Source organism: Lichenostomus cassidix, chromosome 7 (genome assembly GCF_008360975.1).
Source record: "Lichenostomus cassidix isolate B80296 chromosome 7, HeHo_3.0, whole genome shotgun sequence".
NCBI lineage: Eukaryota > Metazoa > Chordata > Aves > Passeriformes > Meliphagidae > Lichenostomus > Lichenostomus cassidix.
In genome coordinates, this window is record NC_139488.1 from 14,066,391 (window position 1) to 14,082,423 (window position 16,033).

The 16,033-nt window shown below is 48.6% G+C and overlaps 1 protein-coding gene across 2 annotated transcripts; it reads left to right on the forward strand.

Annotated features, from left to right (window-relative positions):
* The first annotated feature begins 12,446 nt into the window (after window positions 1–12,446).
* On the forward strand, window positions 12,447–16,033 carry NEUROD1 (neuronal differentiation 1). 2 transcript variants are annotated; one of them, XM_085066316.1, is made up of 2 exons: window positions 12,447–12,609; window positions 13,700–16,033. In XM_085066316.1, the coding sequence occupies exon 2, from the start codon at window positions 13,709–13,711 to the stop codon at window positions 14,792–14,794; it is 1,086 nt and encodes a 361-aa protein (XP_084922442.1). In that variant the 5' UTR covers window positions 12,447–12,609; window positions 13,700–13,708; the 3' UTR covers window positions 14,795–16,033. The 2 variants fall into 2 exon arrangements, with proteins under 2 accessions (XP_084922442.1, XP_084922440.1); XM_085066314.1 differs by lacking the exon at window positions 12,447–12,609 and having other exon boundaries at window positions 13,694–16,033.

The window sequence follows — 16,033 nt, forward strand, 5'->3', positions numbered from 1 at the left end:
CCAAACTTGAGTCCTTAAACTGATAAGACAAACTGTTGTTTAAGTGACTCCAAAATTAAAAATATCACATTAGCTTCTCCTCACTTCAGCTTGGTACTTATTTATATGACTACCCAAAACCAAATCTTGACCCTAACTTTCAGGAAAGCTACCCAAAGCTTCAGGTGAAACCTTCATTTTGTACCAGCTCTTTCTCCTCTCTGAAGAGACCTTGCAAGAATACATAAACCTGATCCTGCAGTGCTAGCTGTCTCATACTCCCCTATAGCCTTCACAAAAGCATAGCAACACTAATCCTACCTGAAAATTAAGAATAAGGCACCAGATTCATGAGGCTAGTTCCCAAATGACCTGATGCAACTTTGCCAAATATTGTAGACAAGATCTATATGTAAACCCTGTTGTCCTAACTCCTTGTGCTATGCTTACTCTTGGACTTCTTGAAAGCTCAACATCACCTACAATTCCTGCAAAATAGGAATACAACGCTCAAATTCAGCTTTGAACTTGCCTCAGAGTGTCCTACAGACTGGAGAGAGAAATGTGCTTGTCAGTGTTTCATGTCCCCTTAATTTTACCTGTAGCTATATGCCCATAAGAGGGAACACAAGACGTAGGTGGAAATTAAGAATAAAGGTGTTGAACTCTTTTCCTATGTTACTGTTTGGGAGGATATCTCAAATAACTACAGGAAACTGCTGCTGAGATCTGATTTTCAAAAAGTTGTCCTGAACTGCCCTGTTGCTCAGGTAGTTTGAATGAGACCTCTACTTTTTTTCTGACCTACTTTGCCCTTACCTCAGGCAGCCTTACCTTACATATAACCGGTAAAATGTCTCCAAAATATATTTTCCGAATTTTAAGATGAGTGTTAACTCTCAGCCCACAGGTGCCTAAACACCTATGGCTGCTCTAGCTTTGACAAGACATTCACACAGGGCTGGACCAATCCCATGGCTTTGCAAATCCAGCAGAAATCCTGCTTCTGCAACACTTGTTTTCCCTAAATTGAATCTTAATCTCAACCCCTCCTTTTGTTTTGTGAAATCTGAAATTTTATTAATAAAGTGTTTCTCAGGGCCAGTTTCTTGCTTAATTCCGAGAAAATCACTAAATGTGGGAGGGAAAAGAAGCCCCTGCTCCAAGCCTGACTTTCCCAGTTCTCTCCATACTCAAATTTCCAGGTTAAAGACCGTCCCAAACCCAGTTAATGGATGTTCTGTAACGTTCTCCAGCCGCGAGGGGGTGAGCCGGCTGTCAGGGAAGGGCTGAGACAGAGGGGGACAGCCAGAGGAGCATCTCCCCGGGGCGGCGGGATCCCTGCCTGGGAGGGGGAGCTGTGCGCCCGCTGCTGCCCCTGCTCCTGGCTCATCCTGCCCCTGCTCCTGCTCCTGGCTCATCCTGCCCCGGCTCCTGGCTCATCCTGCCCCGGCTCCTGGCTCATCCTGCCCCGGCTCCTGGCTCATCCTGCCCCTGCTCCTGGCTCATCCTGCCCCGGCTCCTGGCTCATCCCTGCCCCGGCTCCTGGCTCATCCCTGCCCCTGCTCCGCGTCCGCTCCTGTCCCGGCTCCTCTCCCGCCGCTTTCTCGGCTCCTCTCCCGTCCCTCTCCCTGCTCCTCTCCTCTCTCGTCCCTCTCCCTGCTCCTCTCCTCCCTCGTCCCTCTCCCTGCTCCTCTCCCCTCTCTGTCCCGGATCCTCTCCCGTCGCTTTCCCGGCTCCTCTCCCGTCCCTCTCCCTGTCCCGGCTCCTGCCCCGTATCGCTCCCGGGGGGCAGCAGCAGCAGCAGCAGCCAGGAGCCCCAGTTTAAACACACTGCAATTATCTAAATCCTAATCTGACCGCTTTATGTCGGTTTACGACTTCACAATAATTAGCTGCGGTGCACGAAGCGCTGCGGGCCGAGAGCTATAGAGCAGCAGCTTGTCCCTGTCCCTGTCCCTATCCCTATCCCTATCCCTGCCGCTTCAGCCAGGGGCACAGCTGAGTCTGACCAGAGCTAAAGCAGCAGGTGAATAATACCGAAAATACCATTTTCAGTTTAAAATTATCTGAAAAAGAAGGGGAAATTATACACTTCTCATGCAATGGTAGCAAAGAAACAAACTGTGATATTCAAATGTGAGGAAAACAGCCCAAATTCATCCAAAAAATGATATTGATTATTTTCAAGATACACACTGTATGAAACACGAGATGCTGAAGTGGTTTACTAAGCTAAACATTCAGGTACAACACCATAGCTAAATACTAAAACCACATGCAAAAATAATATTTTAAAAAATCACTCGAAAATGAAAGCTAAATTTGAAATGTATAAAAGCAGCTCACTGAGGCATACATAAATTATAATCTGTTAGATAAAGCCAAGAAGAAAACTAGAAGATATCTTCCTAGAGCACGGAGAAAGCCCCAAACAATAATAGGTAGCATATAAAAAATGAGTAACAGATGGACCAACTGGAGGATTGTGCTTAATGTAATTAACATTAGCACTTACTGGTAACGGTTAATGGTCCTATACCACCACACCTCCCAAAACAAAGCCTGATCAGGGACGCATCAAAGGACATGAAGTGAACCCTGAGGCATAAGTGCCATTTAGATCATGTTGAAGACATTTTCATCAATCTTCATGAGAAGTAACTGCTATTGGAGAGAAAGAGATGTGAGCAAGTTTCCGTCTTGTAATCTCTATATTTTCTTAAGTAACTAGAATTTTTCCAAAAAATATTGTATATGGCTAAATTCTTCTCGTGTCTCTGGTACTGACTCTGAATGATTTACATCCCTTCAGCTGTCATTGAATAGTAGGAACCTATCTGAAACCACTGTTTTGCATTTGAAGAATGCAGGAATATGAATTTACTGAAATTTTTCAAGAAGCCAAAGAAATATTTAATATACACAAGACAAGTCTCTAAAAGGTGGAAATGTTCATGTCACTAGAAAACCCTTTGCATTTTTTACTAAAATTTAAAAAAATGTGCTTCCACATGAAGTTGCTGAAGTGCCATTTTTTTCAGTCAGAATTATAGTTCTATTCAAAACAACTTCATTATTCCTTTGGAAAGCAGAGGTTAAAAACAATAATATGAGTAAACGCCTTTTTGCTCATAAGATCTAGTATTTGAAAGCTCATCAGTGTTAAGATGACTTGAAAAGGACTTGAAAGAGGAAAAAACAGCAATGTGCAAACTCAGATGGCATTCACTAGGTACTATGGCCGGTTGACTTCTAGCCTCTTCTTCATCATGTTTGAGAACAAAATGAAAAAAAAAAAAAAAAGTCTTAAGTCCTTCCTAAAAGCAAATACTATCTAGGAGAGATACCTTTTGAATTATTTTGCATTCACAAAAGCAGAGCCAGCTTGTGAATCTGAGTTGTCCTTGTCGGGTCTGTCTGCAGGACAGGTTCTTCAGTGCCATCTTCTGGTGGGCACCAGCTGAGGCACTGAAGCTTGTGTAGGGTTGAGAAGATGGAATGTCAATACAGACATTTATTTCTGCCAACTTATTAAACAGAATGACACAATCTATCAGCAGATAATTTTTTTTCTGCACATGACTTGTATAATTTGAACCATGAATTGTTATCCTTGAATACATACACATATACATATATATGAATTTACTTATATGCAAATAAATGGAGCCCATAGAACATAACTGCTCCATGTCTAGAATATATGAGAAAGATTTTCTTTTCAAATGTGAAGATATATTTTTGAGGGGAATTAGCTTTCTTATTTTCATCACCTAATAAATACTTGCTCTACTGAGTACACAGTAAAAGGACATCCCCATCTTGTCTGCCAGAATAAACAGACAATTTTTGCAAAGGAGAAGAGGGTCATTGTCATTATCATCACTTTATTGCTGACTTTACAGCAACCCCACTGTGCCATCTTCAATTATATATGTGCTGAGCTGGACTGAGGACAGAGGTGGAGAAAAAGAGAAATTTGTGCTCAGATATTACCGTAACTCCAGAGCAGAACAGAGCACCCACAGACAGAATCCTGCTCCTGTGTGACCACAGTGTGGTCCTAGAGGACAAACAGGAACCTGTTGAGGCTCCACCAGCAACTGCTGTGAGCTCCCATGGTCCCTGCAGATCCTGCAGCACAGCAGTAGCTCCCTGCACGTTTTAATTGTGCAAGGCAACTGGCAGCTGGTAAAGGTTGCAGACATTCTTCATCTTCTCTAATTTATTTTGGAAGTTGATTGGGAATGCAGGAGGCAAATGAGCACTGAAATGGCTTTAAGTTACCTTGTTCTGTTGCCTCCCCCACTCCTCCCACTCATCTGCACAGCACTGCCCCCACTGCCATCCATCTCTCCACCATGGCAGTAATACACCCAAATCAACTTCTGTGCAGGTGCTCCGTTTCTTTTCTATTGCCTGTATGAAGTAAAATATCAGATTTTTTTTTGTTTGTTTGTTTTTTTGCTTCATTTTATATTCCAATGGTTTTATGTCACTGAAGGCTTGTTTTCAGACTCTTGTAAACTACCTCACCATAATGGCCAAGAATATTATCTCTAATTTGTTTTTTAACAGAAAGAATTGAAGATATGTTCTCTTGCACTTAACTGGAAACAAAACAAAGCCTCACTTAAGTTGCCTTTAGCATAAGGTTTACTTAACAATTCCAGGCATTTAATGAAAGGAGGTTTTCTTCTATTTGTAAAAAGGATTCACAGAAAATACTAAATTTTTAAATGAAATAAATGTTAGCATTAAGGCTGTTAGAAGCAAGCTTCTGATGGTTGATGCATGAAGTCCTGTGTCACTAGCAATGGGCACTGAATGCCACCTTCTCTGAGTTTGATACAGACTGTTGCGTGTTTCTTCCCCAATGTTGCTGTTAATCCTTTTGCAGATCTCCCTCCACCCTGGTCTTAAAGAACATCAGTATTTTGCTGGATTTTTTCTTGATAGTTTGGTTTCTGACTAAAGCAATCCTATTGGCCAGATAAATGAAAGCTGCCATGTCTTCAAACTGAAAATGTAGATCTAAGCAGGGTTGTGTGCCTGTTCTTCAAACTGAACAAGCACAGGTGACACATCAGGGTTAATTGGAGTCAGAAGGAAACATGCTGCAGGTGGACAGTGCAGTGAGTAGGATGTCATGGGCTTAAGCCATCCAGGGAGACTTCAGCTGCACTGAAGATATCTCAGGGATCTTAACGTTATACTCTGTATTTCTGCTTCCACCGGCGCCTTTTAAAAGTCAGTTTTTAAAATGCTATTCTCTCCTGTCTTGTTGGTTTTGAGGTTTTTTTGTGTTGCCAAAAATATTTTGTAAATATACCACAGCATGAAGCCTGAGGATAAATATACAGAATTGAAAAAATCATGGATTTCTTCTCCACTGTTTCATATGTGAAATCATCAAAAACAGACCTGCAGGGCACCTGAAGAGTGATCAGGTGAGACTTCTCCACTCCTGTTGAAGGATAGGTTTAACACCTCCTTTCAACAGTGACCACTCTGCAAAGCAGTGGAGAGAAGGGTTATTTATGTGCTCTTGTTCAAGTGAACATAAACAACTGGATGGTCTAGCAAACTGACAATAGACTACTGACAAAGGGCCAGATGCTCTTATCCACTTGCAAGGGTGAAGAGGGACAAAATGAGTAAATATTTATGTTATCATAGTGGCATGTAACTGGAGCCCAGTTGTAAAGAAGACAGTGATTTACAAGCATGTTCCTCCTCTCTTGGGAATCTACATAAACCAAGCAAAGCTTCAGCACTGAGGAAAAAAACTGACAGAAGGACTAAGCCAGATGAGAGACCTACTGGTTTTCAGCATATTCCTTTCTCTGGGCTCAGATGATGACTAGGAAAGAGAAGTGTTTTCCTGGGCAAGAGTCATCACAAATTAATAGGAAAGGTCTAGCTGGTACATGAGAGAAGTGTGTGTGCATTGTGGCACACAACTTCAGTCCCAGCACCTCAGAAATACTCTTACCTAGAGCTTTAGACTAAAGCTCAGCATTAAGGATGTCTCTGCAAGATTACTCAAGTCAGAACATCCTTAGCTGTTGCATCACTGGCTGCTCATGCCACAGCTCCACTACAGCCAGCCTTTCTCCAAAGGGCACCTGACAAGCCATGGTGTGTAGATCATTCCTCATCTACTGCTTTTTTCAAGCTTGTCCACTCTTCTCCTACAACTACTTAGAGTCATGGCCATCAGTTCTCCTCCAATGAGCACCTCAACAAGGCTTGCACCTTCCCTACTGAAAGATCGCAGAAAGTTATTTTTCCACAAGAACTTACAATAAAATATTTTGGAGTTTAGACATATTTTTGATCCTCATGGGCGCTTGCCTTCGAAAGTCCTTGGAACATGACTGCAGGCTATTTATGTTTATGTTGTGCTTGGTCTCAGCCCTGGGGCCTTGATATGTCCATACCTCCTGCAGGTGAATTTTAAGATTGTCCCCAGATAATGGAGAGCAATAAAATCACATTCTGTGGGAAGTGATATAAGAATGAAAATGCTTTTTGGACGACAAGATACCATCTTTTGTTGTTTCTTTGTGGTGAAAGAGGACAGACAAAGTGTGCTATCTAATGTTTATCTTCTCCTTTGCGGATTAGAGGTTGAGACACCTCCTCGAGACACAGAGGAGGAGCACATCACGTCACTGGAGTGTTGGGCTAAGCACACTCATAGCTGGGATGTTAATGTCCCAGGAGCATCTCTGAAAAGCAGCCACGTGTGATGACACACACTCTTAGGCATTGGACACAATGCCGGGAACTAACAGTGACAATGATGGCAGTGAAAGGGAGTGGTGGCAGGAATGGCAGGGGAAGGCAGTCACTTAAATGTGCTGGTGTGTATAACTAAGAATGTGCTCATATACACTTAGAATGCCTAGCAAGAGTTTCAGTTGACAGCTCTGTTCTACAGCTGTAGAGGTTATGCTGTGCTGTGATGGGAAATGATTCTCCATCATGCCCAGCTGACTGTGGAGCACTTAAAGCACAGACCCAGGTGTGAACTCACCCCAAGAGGTAAAAACAAAGCCGCATTATGTAATAAGATTTAATGATTATTTGAATCTCTTTTTCCATCCCTGTGGATCATTGATTTAACCTTTCTTGTTTTGTTCTCAGGATATTGCTAAAACAAGTAACCATGTCCTGAGATTAATCAGGATCATTTTTTTATATAACCCTTTAGGAGCGTTTCAGCTTTTACTTTCTTCAATAAAGGAACACTAACAGAAGCAGTAGCTTTGTAAGGAAGTGCAAAATGTTGGCAAAATGTTCAGATTGGATGGCCACAGGGAACAAATGCATAAGCTGTTATGTGCACAGCCTGGGGTTCAACCATTATTTTCTCTCAGAGGAAAACAAAAGCAGACCTTTTAAAGCCACCACTAAGGAGATTTCTATTTAGAGAATATGCAATAACTCATATTGAGACAAGATTTTAATCTCAGCAGAGCTTTGGATAATCTGCTGGCACCTGTGTTTGATGCTCTTCCACCCCATTGCACTGCTTAGACAGAGGCCAAAGGCCAGATCCTGCAAGTGTTTGTGGCAACAGTCCTGCTTATGTGAGGGAGAGTTTTAGCAGAAAAGAGGCAAAGAGTGGTCAGGAGCTACCCTTGAAAGTGTCTCCTGTTAGGAAATGACACCAGTGTCATCCTCTTTTATATTCCTTTTGAGCCTCATATTCTTTTTAACAAGCACTGTGCCAGTCAATATTATTTGCTGTGGTAGATATCACACCAATGCCTTGTGCTGCCTTGCTGAGGAAACAGTGTGAAGTGTAGACCACTCAGTCTGAGGGAACCAGGAGAAATGTAATATCTAGGATGGTTTTAGAAAAAATTGGGAAAGGTTTTTCAGAGGTAGATCTCAACTGCTGGAGGCTGTATATCAGCCTGTGTGTGATCCAGAGGGATTTTTGTAGAGGTTTCATGGTACAAGCAAGCAGGGATGGTTTTGGAAATGTGTAGATACTGTTGTAGATGCTGTGGAGTCTTGCTGCTGCTGAGGCCCCTGTATGTGACTGAGATATGAACTCCAGCTAACAAGTGTCATCTTTGTAGGAGTTCAGCCTCTGCAGGTCAAGGAAAGAGAAAGAAATGTTGAAAAAAAAAAAAAAAAGGGCTTGGGTGTGATAATTTGGGCACACTGTGAATGGTGCTGCAAAAGGAGATAATGTGGCTTAGCAGAGGAAAGAAAAGGAAAAAATCTACATTGAAATATTTTACATAGATACGTGTATCTTTCATCCCCTTACAAATGAGCATTATTCATTTGAAAGAGTTAAACATAACATCAGATTCTCTCCTTCTTTGATTCTGTGATTCATGTGTCCCATTTTAAAGTCTACACCCTGTGAAGAGGAGTGCATTATCAAGGAAAGAGGCTTGCCAGGGACAGAAGGTAATTTCCCGTAGCAGGTGCGTACAGCAGGTGGTACACAGTGTACCTGCAACGAAAAGGTAGATTTAGGCTAAGATTTTATTTAATATGGAAAACTTATTGCATCCTGAGCCACTACTGGGGATGTGCCAAAAATCGTGTCTGCAGCATGATTTATTACGTGAAAATACCACCGAACTAATCAGTGGAGTTACTAATTAATACAAATCTGCATTTTTGCATAAGCAATTAGTGCAAAGAGAGTGCAATGAAAGAGGAAGTTTGACTCATTTAATCTCAGTGTCTATTCAAGCGGAAAGACCCACTAGGGCAAGGCACTAGGATCTACATTTGGATTTTTTTTCCTTTTGATTAGTTAAAGGAACTAAAAGGTCAAATTATCAATATTTAATTCAAATGGAAATGCATTTGTTCAAGAGGAAAGAAAACACTTTATTTAAACAAGGTGGGACTCTGGGGGTAAATGCCTGGATCAAAAATAATTAGATTTTGCAGTTACAACAGCATCTAAATCCCTTCTGATAAGAACCCTTTTTCCTAATAACAGAGGTGGTTTGACACCGATAGCAAAGACTGCTGAGTCTATTTAAACTGTAGCTCAGGCGGTAGCCAGCCTACCAATACAATTTAGACATTTGTTTTAATGGTACGTACTTCTCTGATTTGTTTTTTTTTAATCAATTTGAATTATATTTTAAATCTATTGTGATTTCATAATTGTGTGCACTTGACTAAAAGTAATTTAAAAAGCTGATAATTAAACCTTGGTGGTGATGTATTTTCCATTAACTAAATAGAAGTTTACATTTATAGAATTAAAATAACAACAGCATTTATTTAGCGGGGAAAGGCTCAATAAAATTAATACACTGAGTTTTAATGGGGAAAAAGGCAGAAAAAGCACCTTAATCAGACGTACCAATTTCGAGCCCAGCTGTACATTGTGCCGTAGAGAGACGCTACGAAGTGCGATGCGGTCGCACCCCGCACCGAACCGGTACCGCAGCGGCACTTCACAGCGCTGTCCTCCCCCGGTGATTGCCAAGGCACGGCAGCGGAGCAGCCTGCTCCCAGCTCCGAGTGATCCGGCCCATCGGGCTGCCCTCTCCTCCCGTCCCCTCCTCTCGCCGCAGCGTTTGGAAATGGGCGAACGGGGGAAACCCGCGGGCACAGCCGAGCCGGCCCTGCCCCAGCCCGATGCCCGATGCCCGATGCCCGGCCGGCGGTGGCTCCGGCCGCACGGTGCCATGCGGTGCGGTGGGACGCAAGGATAGGGACAGCGGGGAGAGACGTTTTCCCGTCTCTTTTTTTATTCAGGATAACCTTCGGGTTTTGTGCGGCTGCCTCTCTGGAGAGGGAGGGAAACCTGACAGGGAAAGGAGAACAGCCCGGGCTACCCGGGCAGTAAATCACTCGCTCAATTATAAGCGCGGCTTCCTCTCTCCAATAGCTCCAAGCTATTTGGGAAGGCATCTTTTCCCCGCACTCTCGCAGGTGCAATATGAATCAATTATCTTAATTAAGATAATGCCGCAAACCCAAGAGATTTCATCGGGAGCAGATTTCGCGCTCCGGACAACTGTAAGGCGTTTCCACAACGCTGCTTCCCCCGCAACAAACCCCCCCTCCCGCCCGGCTGGGACAGGGCTCAGCCCAAGCGGCGACCCGCGGAGGGGCCGCGCTCGCCACCGCCGCAACCGGGCCCCAGGCGGCCCCGGGAGCCTCCTGGCAGGGCCGGGAGCAGCAGCTGAGCGGCAGCGGGGGGATGCCGGGCCGGCCGCAGCTTTGTTGGGACGCGTGCGGTTCGCGTGCCGCGCCGCGGGAGGAGGGAGGGGGCGGGAAGGGAGCTAGGGAGGGAGGGCAGAAAGGAAAAAGAGAAGGGAAAGAAAAGAAAAAAAAGAAATAAGGAAAAGAAAAGGAAGGGCAAGTGGAAATTTTTTTAAAATAATTTTATTGTTTTTTAAGAAGGGAAAAGGAAAATCAAAGGATTCGGGAGGAAAAATAAACGGAAGCCGAATTAGAAGCCAGATGGAGAAGGAGGAGTCTGTAGGTCAGAGAGGGAAAAAAAAAAAAAAAAAAAAAAGACACGCTTGGAGCGATAAAAATCAAGCGGCTGGGGGAAGAGGAGGAACAGGCAAGGTGGGAAACTGGAGCCATTGATCCAGGGGACGGCCCGAGTAGGGAGGCAGAGCCGCTTGCCTGGGAGATCGGGAGGACAAGCAGTGCCGAAGCAGCGGGAAGAGCGGGAAGGATGAGGGCGGAGCGGCACAGAGCCCCGGCGCCCCCGGAGCGCAGCGCTCGTCCCCGGCCCGACGGGCGGCACGGATCAGGGCCTCGTACCTGCCGGCCCGGCTCCTCCACGGCCACGCGTGTGCCCTCGCCAAGCGCCCGGGACGGAACCAGCTGGGCTCGGCAGGCTTAAGCCCCTCTATCCTTCGGCCTGCCTCTTTATTTTTCTCTCTACTTGTCTGTCTATCGACAACGTGTTGAATTTATTTTTCTCCCACTGAAGATGACTGTGTTGATCACACTCAGAAGCACACGAGCACCCCAAAGTTCTCACCGCTCACCGAGATCCAGTTTTCTGCCAGTGCCTCACTCCCAGTTCTTTTGCCTGATGTTTCCCCAGCGCCCCACACTCCCGGGTGTATTCCCAGACAGTCCCATGCAAAGGGACATTTCCCAGCAGCCGAGACAGGGCTAGACCAGAGCCGTCTCTCTCCTGGGCCCTTCAAACCTGTTCGAACCTCACACCTTCCAAAACTCCCGTTAACGGGGTCGCGCTCTCGATGGGCTGCCGGCCCTGCGGGAGGCCCGGCTCAGCCGCCCAGGCTACGGGCATGCTCCCGGATCCTGGCCCGGGGGCGTCTCTACGGCCAGAGAAGGCTCGCCACGGGCCGGGGCTACCCTTCGGAGGGTCGGCGTTGGCTCTTCCGTCCCCTCCGTGCCGCAGGGAAGGGCCGCAGCCGCCGATGGTGCCCAGCTCCTGCCCCACTCACCCGTCCCGGCGGCACACACCGCGCTGCTGGCCCTCCCTTCCCACCGAGAACCGGCCAGCTTTGGAATAACAAAATGCAGCCGGCTGCCCTCTGTATTTGATTACCGAGAAGGCGAACATCCCCGGAGTCCCCTCCTGCTGCCCCGCCGGCCCCGGGCTATGTAGGTCACCAACAGGAGAGAAACATCTTAAAAATAACCCGACCTGGAAAAATATCTTCCAAATCCATATCCTCAGGGAGGAACGATTTGTTTTGCATTTAAAACCTCAAGAGGCTAAAATGATTTTATTTTTATTGAATAAATATCCGGATAACGGGCGCCGGTAGCATAGCTATCATGCAAGGGGGTTATCTTCCTCCTTAAAGTGCATCCCTAAGGTTTGGCGGCGTTTGCAAACTCCGCCGAGGCTTTTAAAGACTCCCAAGGCCACCACTCGGCATCTTTCTTCCAAACTTTCCGGTAACCGGCAGCATTCCCACCGAAAACCCGGGAAAAACGAACCGGATTTACTCCAGGCGCTAGGACAGACCGGGGTGGGTCACAACAGCCCCGGGACGTCCGTTTTCCCCAGCACCGGAGAAAACCGGGAAAGGGGGAAGGGAAGGTTTGTGGCGGCGAGGGTGCGGCAAGGACTGGGACAGGGAGTCTCCGGGGGTCAGAGGCGCCCGTTAGGAGATGCTAAGGGGGGCGCACCCCAGAACAATGGGAACAATGCGGCTCCGCGGGCCGGCGGCTCCGCGGTGGCGGGTGAGGAGCGGTGCGGAGCTGTGCGGAGCGGTGCGGTACCAGCGCGCCGCCGCCAGCGGGTCCGCCCGGTGACAGATGGCGCGGCCCGGCGGGTCACCGCGGGCGTGGCGGCTCGGCGGGCGGGCGCGCGGCCGCATACAAATAAGGGGCGTCACGTGGGGGGGGCGCCGCGCCTGACGTGGGCGGCCATATGGCGCGTGCCACCGGGCGGGGCGGGGCGCGGGGCGGGGCGCAGGCGCGCGGGGCGGTGGCGGCCGCGCGGTACCCGGGTCCCGGTGCCGGCCCCCCGCCGCGCATCCTCCGTCCCGCTATATAACGGGGGGAGCCCGGCGCTGGGCAACCTCGGGAAAAAAAAACCACCACACACACGCGCGGCGCCCTCGCACCGAGAGCTGTGCCGGGGTTATGAGACCGTCACCGCGCAGGAGAGGCTGAGCAACGGAGGTAACGGGAAACCGCGTTTTGCCCCTTCGGGAAAAGGGCTCGCGGCGGCTGCCGGGGTGGGAGAGGACCCCGCGAGGTCGGGGCGGACGGGATTTGTCTCTGCCGGAATGGCTTCGGGTTTTATTGTCGCTTGCAGTCTTTCCTGCTGGTGTGTGCGGGCACACCTGTATCCATCCATATACGCACAAATACGTATGTGTATACATACATATATGTATATGTAAACGCGTAAATAAATATGTATATGTGCCTCCAATTATGCAGACGCATATTACATATGTTAATGTGCTTCTACCGGCGCACCTCCGAACTTTCGGCTCTCTTCCCTCCGCGGAGCGCGATCGCCACGGTGCCAGCGCAGGCTGCTCCTCGGCGGGCGGGCGGCATTGTTTCTTCCCGGTGTGCCCGACGCTACCGGGGGGCGGTCGCAACCCCACACGAGAGATCCCCGCGGGAAGCGGGGGAACCGATGCCCGTTTGCAAGAGAGGGGACGGCGGTCACGGGAAGCTGGGGCCAATCCCGCACCTGTTACCGCGGGCAGGGGCCGCGGGCACCCAGCGACAGTCCCGTGGACGAAGGCGGGACCGGGGGAGCAGGTGCTCGGCGCCCGCTGGGGAGACACAAGCCCCACGCAGGGAGGCGGCAAGGGGGAGCGGCGGGTACAGGCGTCACAGGCGCCATCCGTCCCCGCAGGTGCCTGCCCTCTGTGTGCGTGTGTCCGCCTTCCCCTGCTCGGTAAAAATGTTTGAGGATTTTTTTTCAAAACAAAACAAAACAACCCACTCTTGGTCCACTTGCGTCGTGCCTCCCTGGCTGCTCCCCGCACGCATAATCTGCTTATATTCCCCGCTAATATCGGCGAGTTACATAATGGCATTTGAACATATGTCAACTTAATTACAGGGCAGAAACGGGGAGACAATTAAAAGTTTGCCCTGGCACGGTGGGGAATCCAGGGCTTCCCTCGGGAGGGGGCGGTGGGGCCGGAGAGCAAAGCGCAGACAACTTTTCCCCGCGGGCGGCCGCGCGGGGCCACGGGCGCTACTCCGGGTGCTGACAGGTCTCTTTTCTGTCTCCTCCGCGATGCAGAGGCTCACCATGACCAAGTCGTACAGCGAGAGCGGGCTGATGGGCGAGCCCCAGCCGCAGGGCCCCCCGAGCTGGACGGACGAGTGCCTCAGCTCCCAGGACGAGGAGCACGAGGTGGATAAGAAGGAGGAGGACCTAGAGGGTCTGCACGCCGAGGCCGAGGAGGACTCGCTGCGGAACGGCGAGGAGGAGGACGAGGAGGACGACTTGGATGAAGAGGAGGAGGAAGAGGAGGAGGAGGAAGACGACGATCAGAAGCCCAAGAGGCGGGGCCCCAAGAAGAAGAAGATGACCAAGGCGCGCATGGAGCGGTTCAAGCTGCGGCGCATGAAGGCCAATGCCCGGGAGCGGAACCGCATGCACGGGCTGAACGCGGCCCTGGACAACCTGCGCAAGGTGGTGCCCTGCTACTCCAAGACGCAGAAGCTCTCCAAGATCGAGACCCTGCGCCTGGCCAAGAACTACATCTGGGCGCTCTCCGAGATCCTGCGCTCGGGCAAGAGCCCGGACCTGGTGTCGTTCGTGCAGACCCTCTGCAAGGGCCTGTCGCAGCCCACCACCAACCTGGTGGCCGGCTGCTTGCAGCTCAACCCGCGGACTTTCCTCCCCGAGCAGAGCCAGGAGGTGCCGCCGCACGTGGCGGCAGCGGCGGCGGGCGCGCCCTTCCCGGCGCATCCCTACCCCTACCAGTCCCCGGGCTTGCCCAGCCCGCCCTACGGCACCATGGACAGCTCCCACCTCTTCCACCTCAAGCCGCCGCACGCCTACGGCGCCGCGCTGGAGCCCTTCTTCGAGAGCGGGCTGGCGGAGGGCGCCAGCCCCGCCTTCGACGGGCCGCTCAGCCCGCCCCTCAGCGTGAACGGCAACTTCTCCTTCAAGCACGAGCCGGCCGCCGACTTCGACAAGAGCTACGCCTTCTCCATGCACTACCCCGCCGCCGCCGCCGCGCTGGCCGCCGCGCCCGCCCACGCCGCCATCTTCCCGCCCGCCGCCTCCCGCTGCGAGATCCCGGTGGACGGGCTGGCGCCCTACGAGGGCCACCCGCACCACGAGCGCGTCCTCAGCGCCCAGCTCAACGCCATCTTCCACGACTGAGCCTCGCCGCGCCCCGCCGCCCGCCACCGCCTTGTTTACAGGGGGCAGCCCGGCGGGTCCCGCCGCCGCCTCGGGGCCGCCGCGTCCCCCCGCTCACCCGCTGTCCGTGCTGCCGCTCCTCGGAGCGACGCTGTAAATTGGGGTAGGGGCACTGGGATCGCGTCAATTACCTGATCGGGATAACAAAATCACAAGCAATAATTAGGATCTATGCAATTTTTAAACTAGCGATGGGCCAATTACAAAATATATATGAAATCTATATTTTTCAACCAACGTTTTACTACTTGTTACCTTTCCCATGCTGAATTATTTTGTTGTGATTTTGTACAGAATTTTTAATGACTTTTTATAACGTGAATTTCCTATTTTAAACCATGCAGCTTCATCAATTTTTATACATATTGGAAAGGTAGAATTATATCTAATTTATACAAAATGATTTAACTAATTTAAACCAGCAGAAAAGTGCTTAGAGAAGTTATGTTGCCTTAGCACTTCTTTCCTTTTCAAAGAGATGAAGAAGAAAAAAAATGCACAATCCGGGCAATTTCTTTCCCATGCAAGTCTCTTTTTTTCTTTCTTTTTTCTTTATTTCTTTTTCCTTTCCCCCATACGATAAGAACCAGATCCCCTAGGTCTTGAAAAAATATAAGAACGATAGACTTATTTTCTATTAAAACATATCAATTCAACACATTACTTGCACAAACTTGTATATAAAGATTATAAGCAAATGCCAACACCCTTTTAAAATCGAAAGCTGCTTGACTATCACATACAATTTGCACTGTTTCTTTTTAGTCTTTGAACCCCTTGGCATTCCATGGTTTTGGTTTGTTGGGTTTTTTTTTTTGTTTGGTTGGGGTTTCTTTTTGTTTGTTCTTTTTTTTCAAGATAACTTGAAGATGTTAATGTTTCAGGCGATATAAATGCATGATTTTGTACATGTTCACACAATCCGTGGTTGTCATATGCTCATCTTATAAATCTGAACCGAAATCTAATCAGGTTGTTAAAGTCGGGCTATATACCTATTGTAGTCGATTAGTACGGTGGCTTGAAACAAATTCAAACCATTTAATCCGTAATTAGAACAATAGCTATTGCATGTACAATGCAGTCCAGAATAAGTGCTGTTTGAAATGTAACGCTGGTTCAACTGGAATCAATCTGTACTGTAATTTTGTTTGTAATCCTGTATATTATGGTGTAATGCACACTGGGATTTTAGAAAAA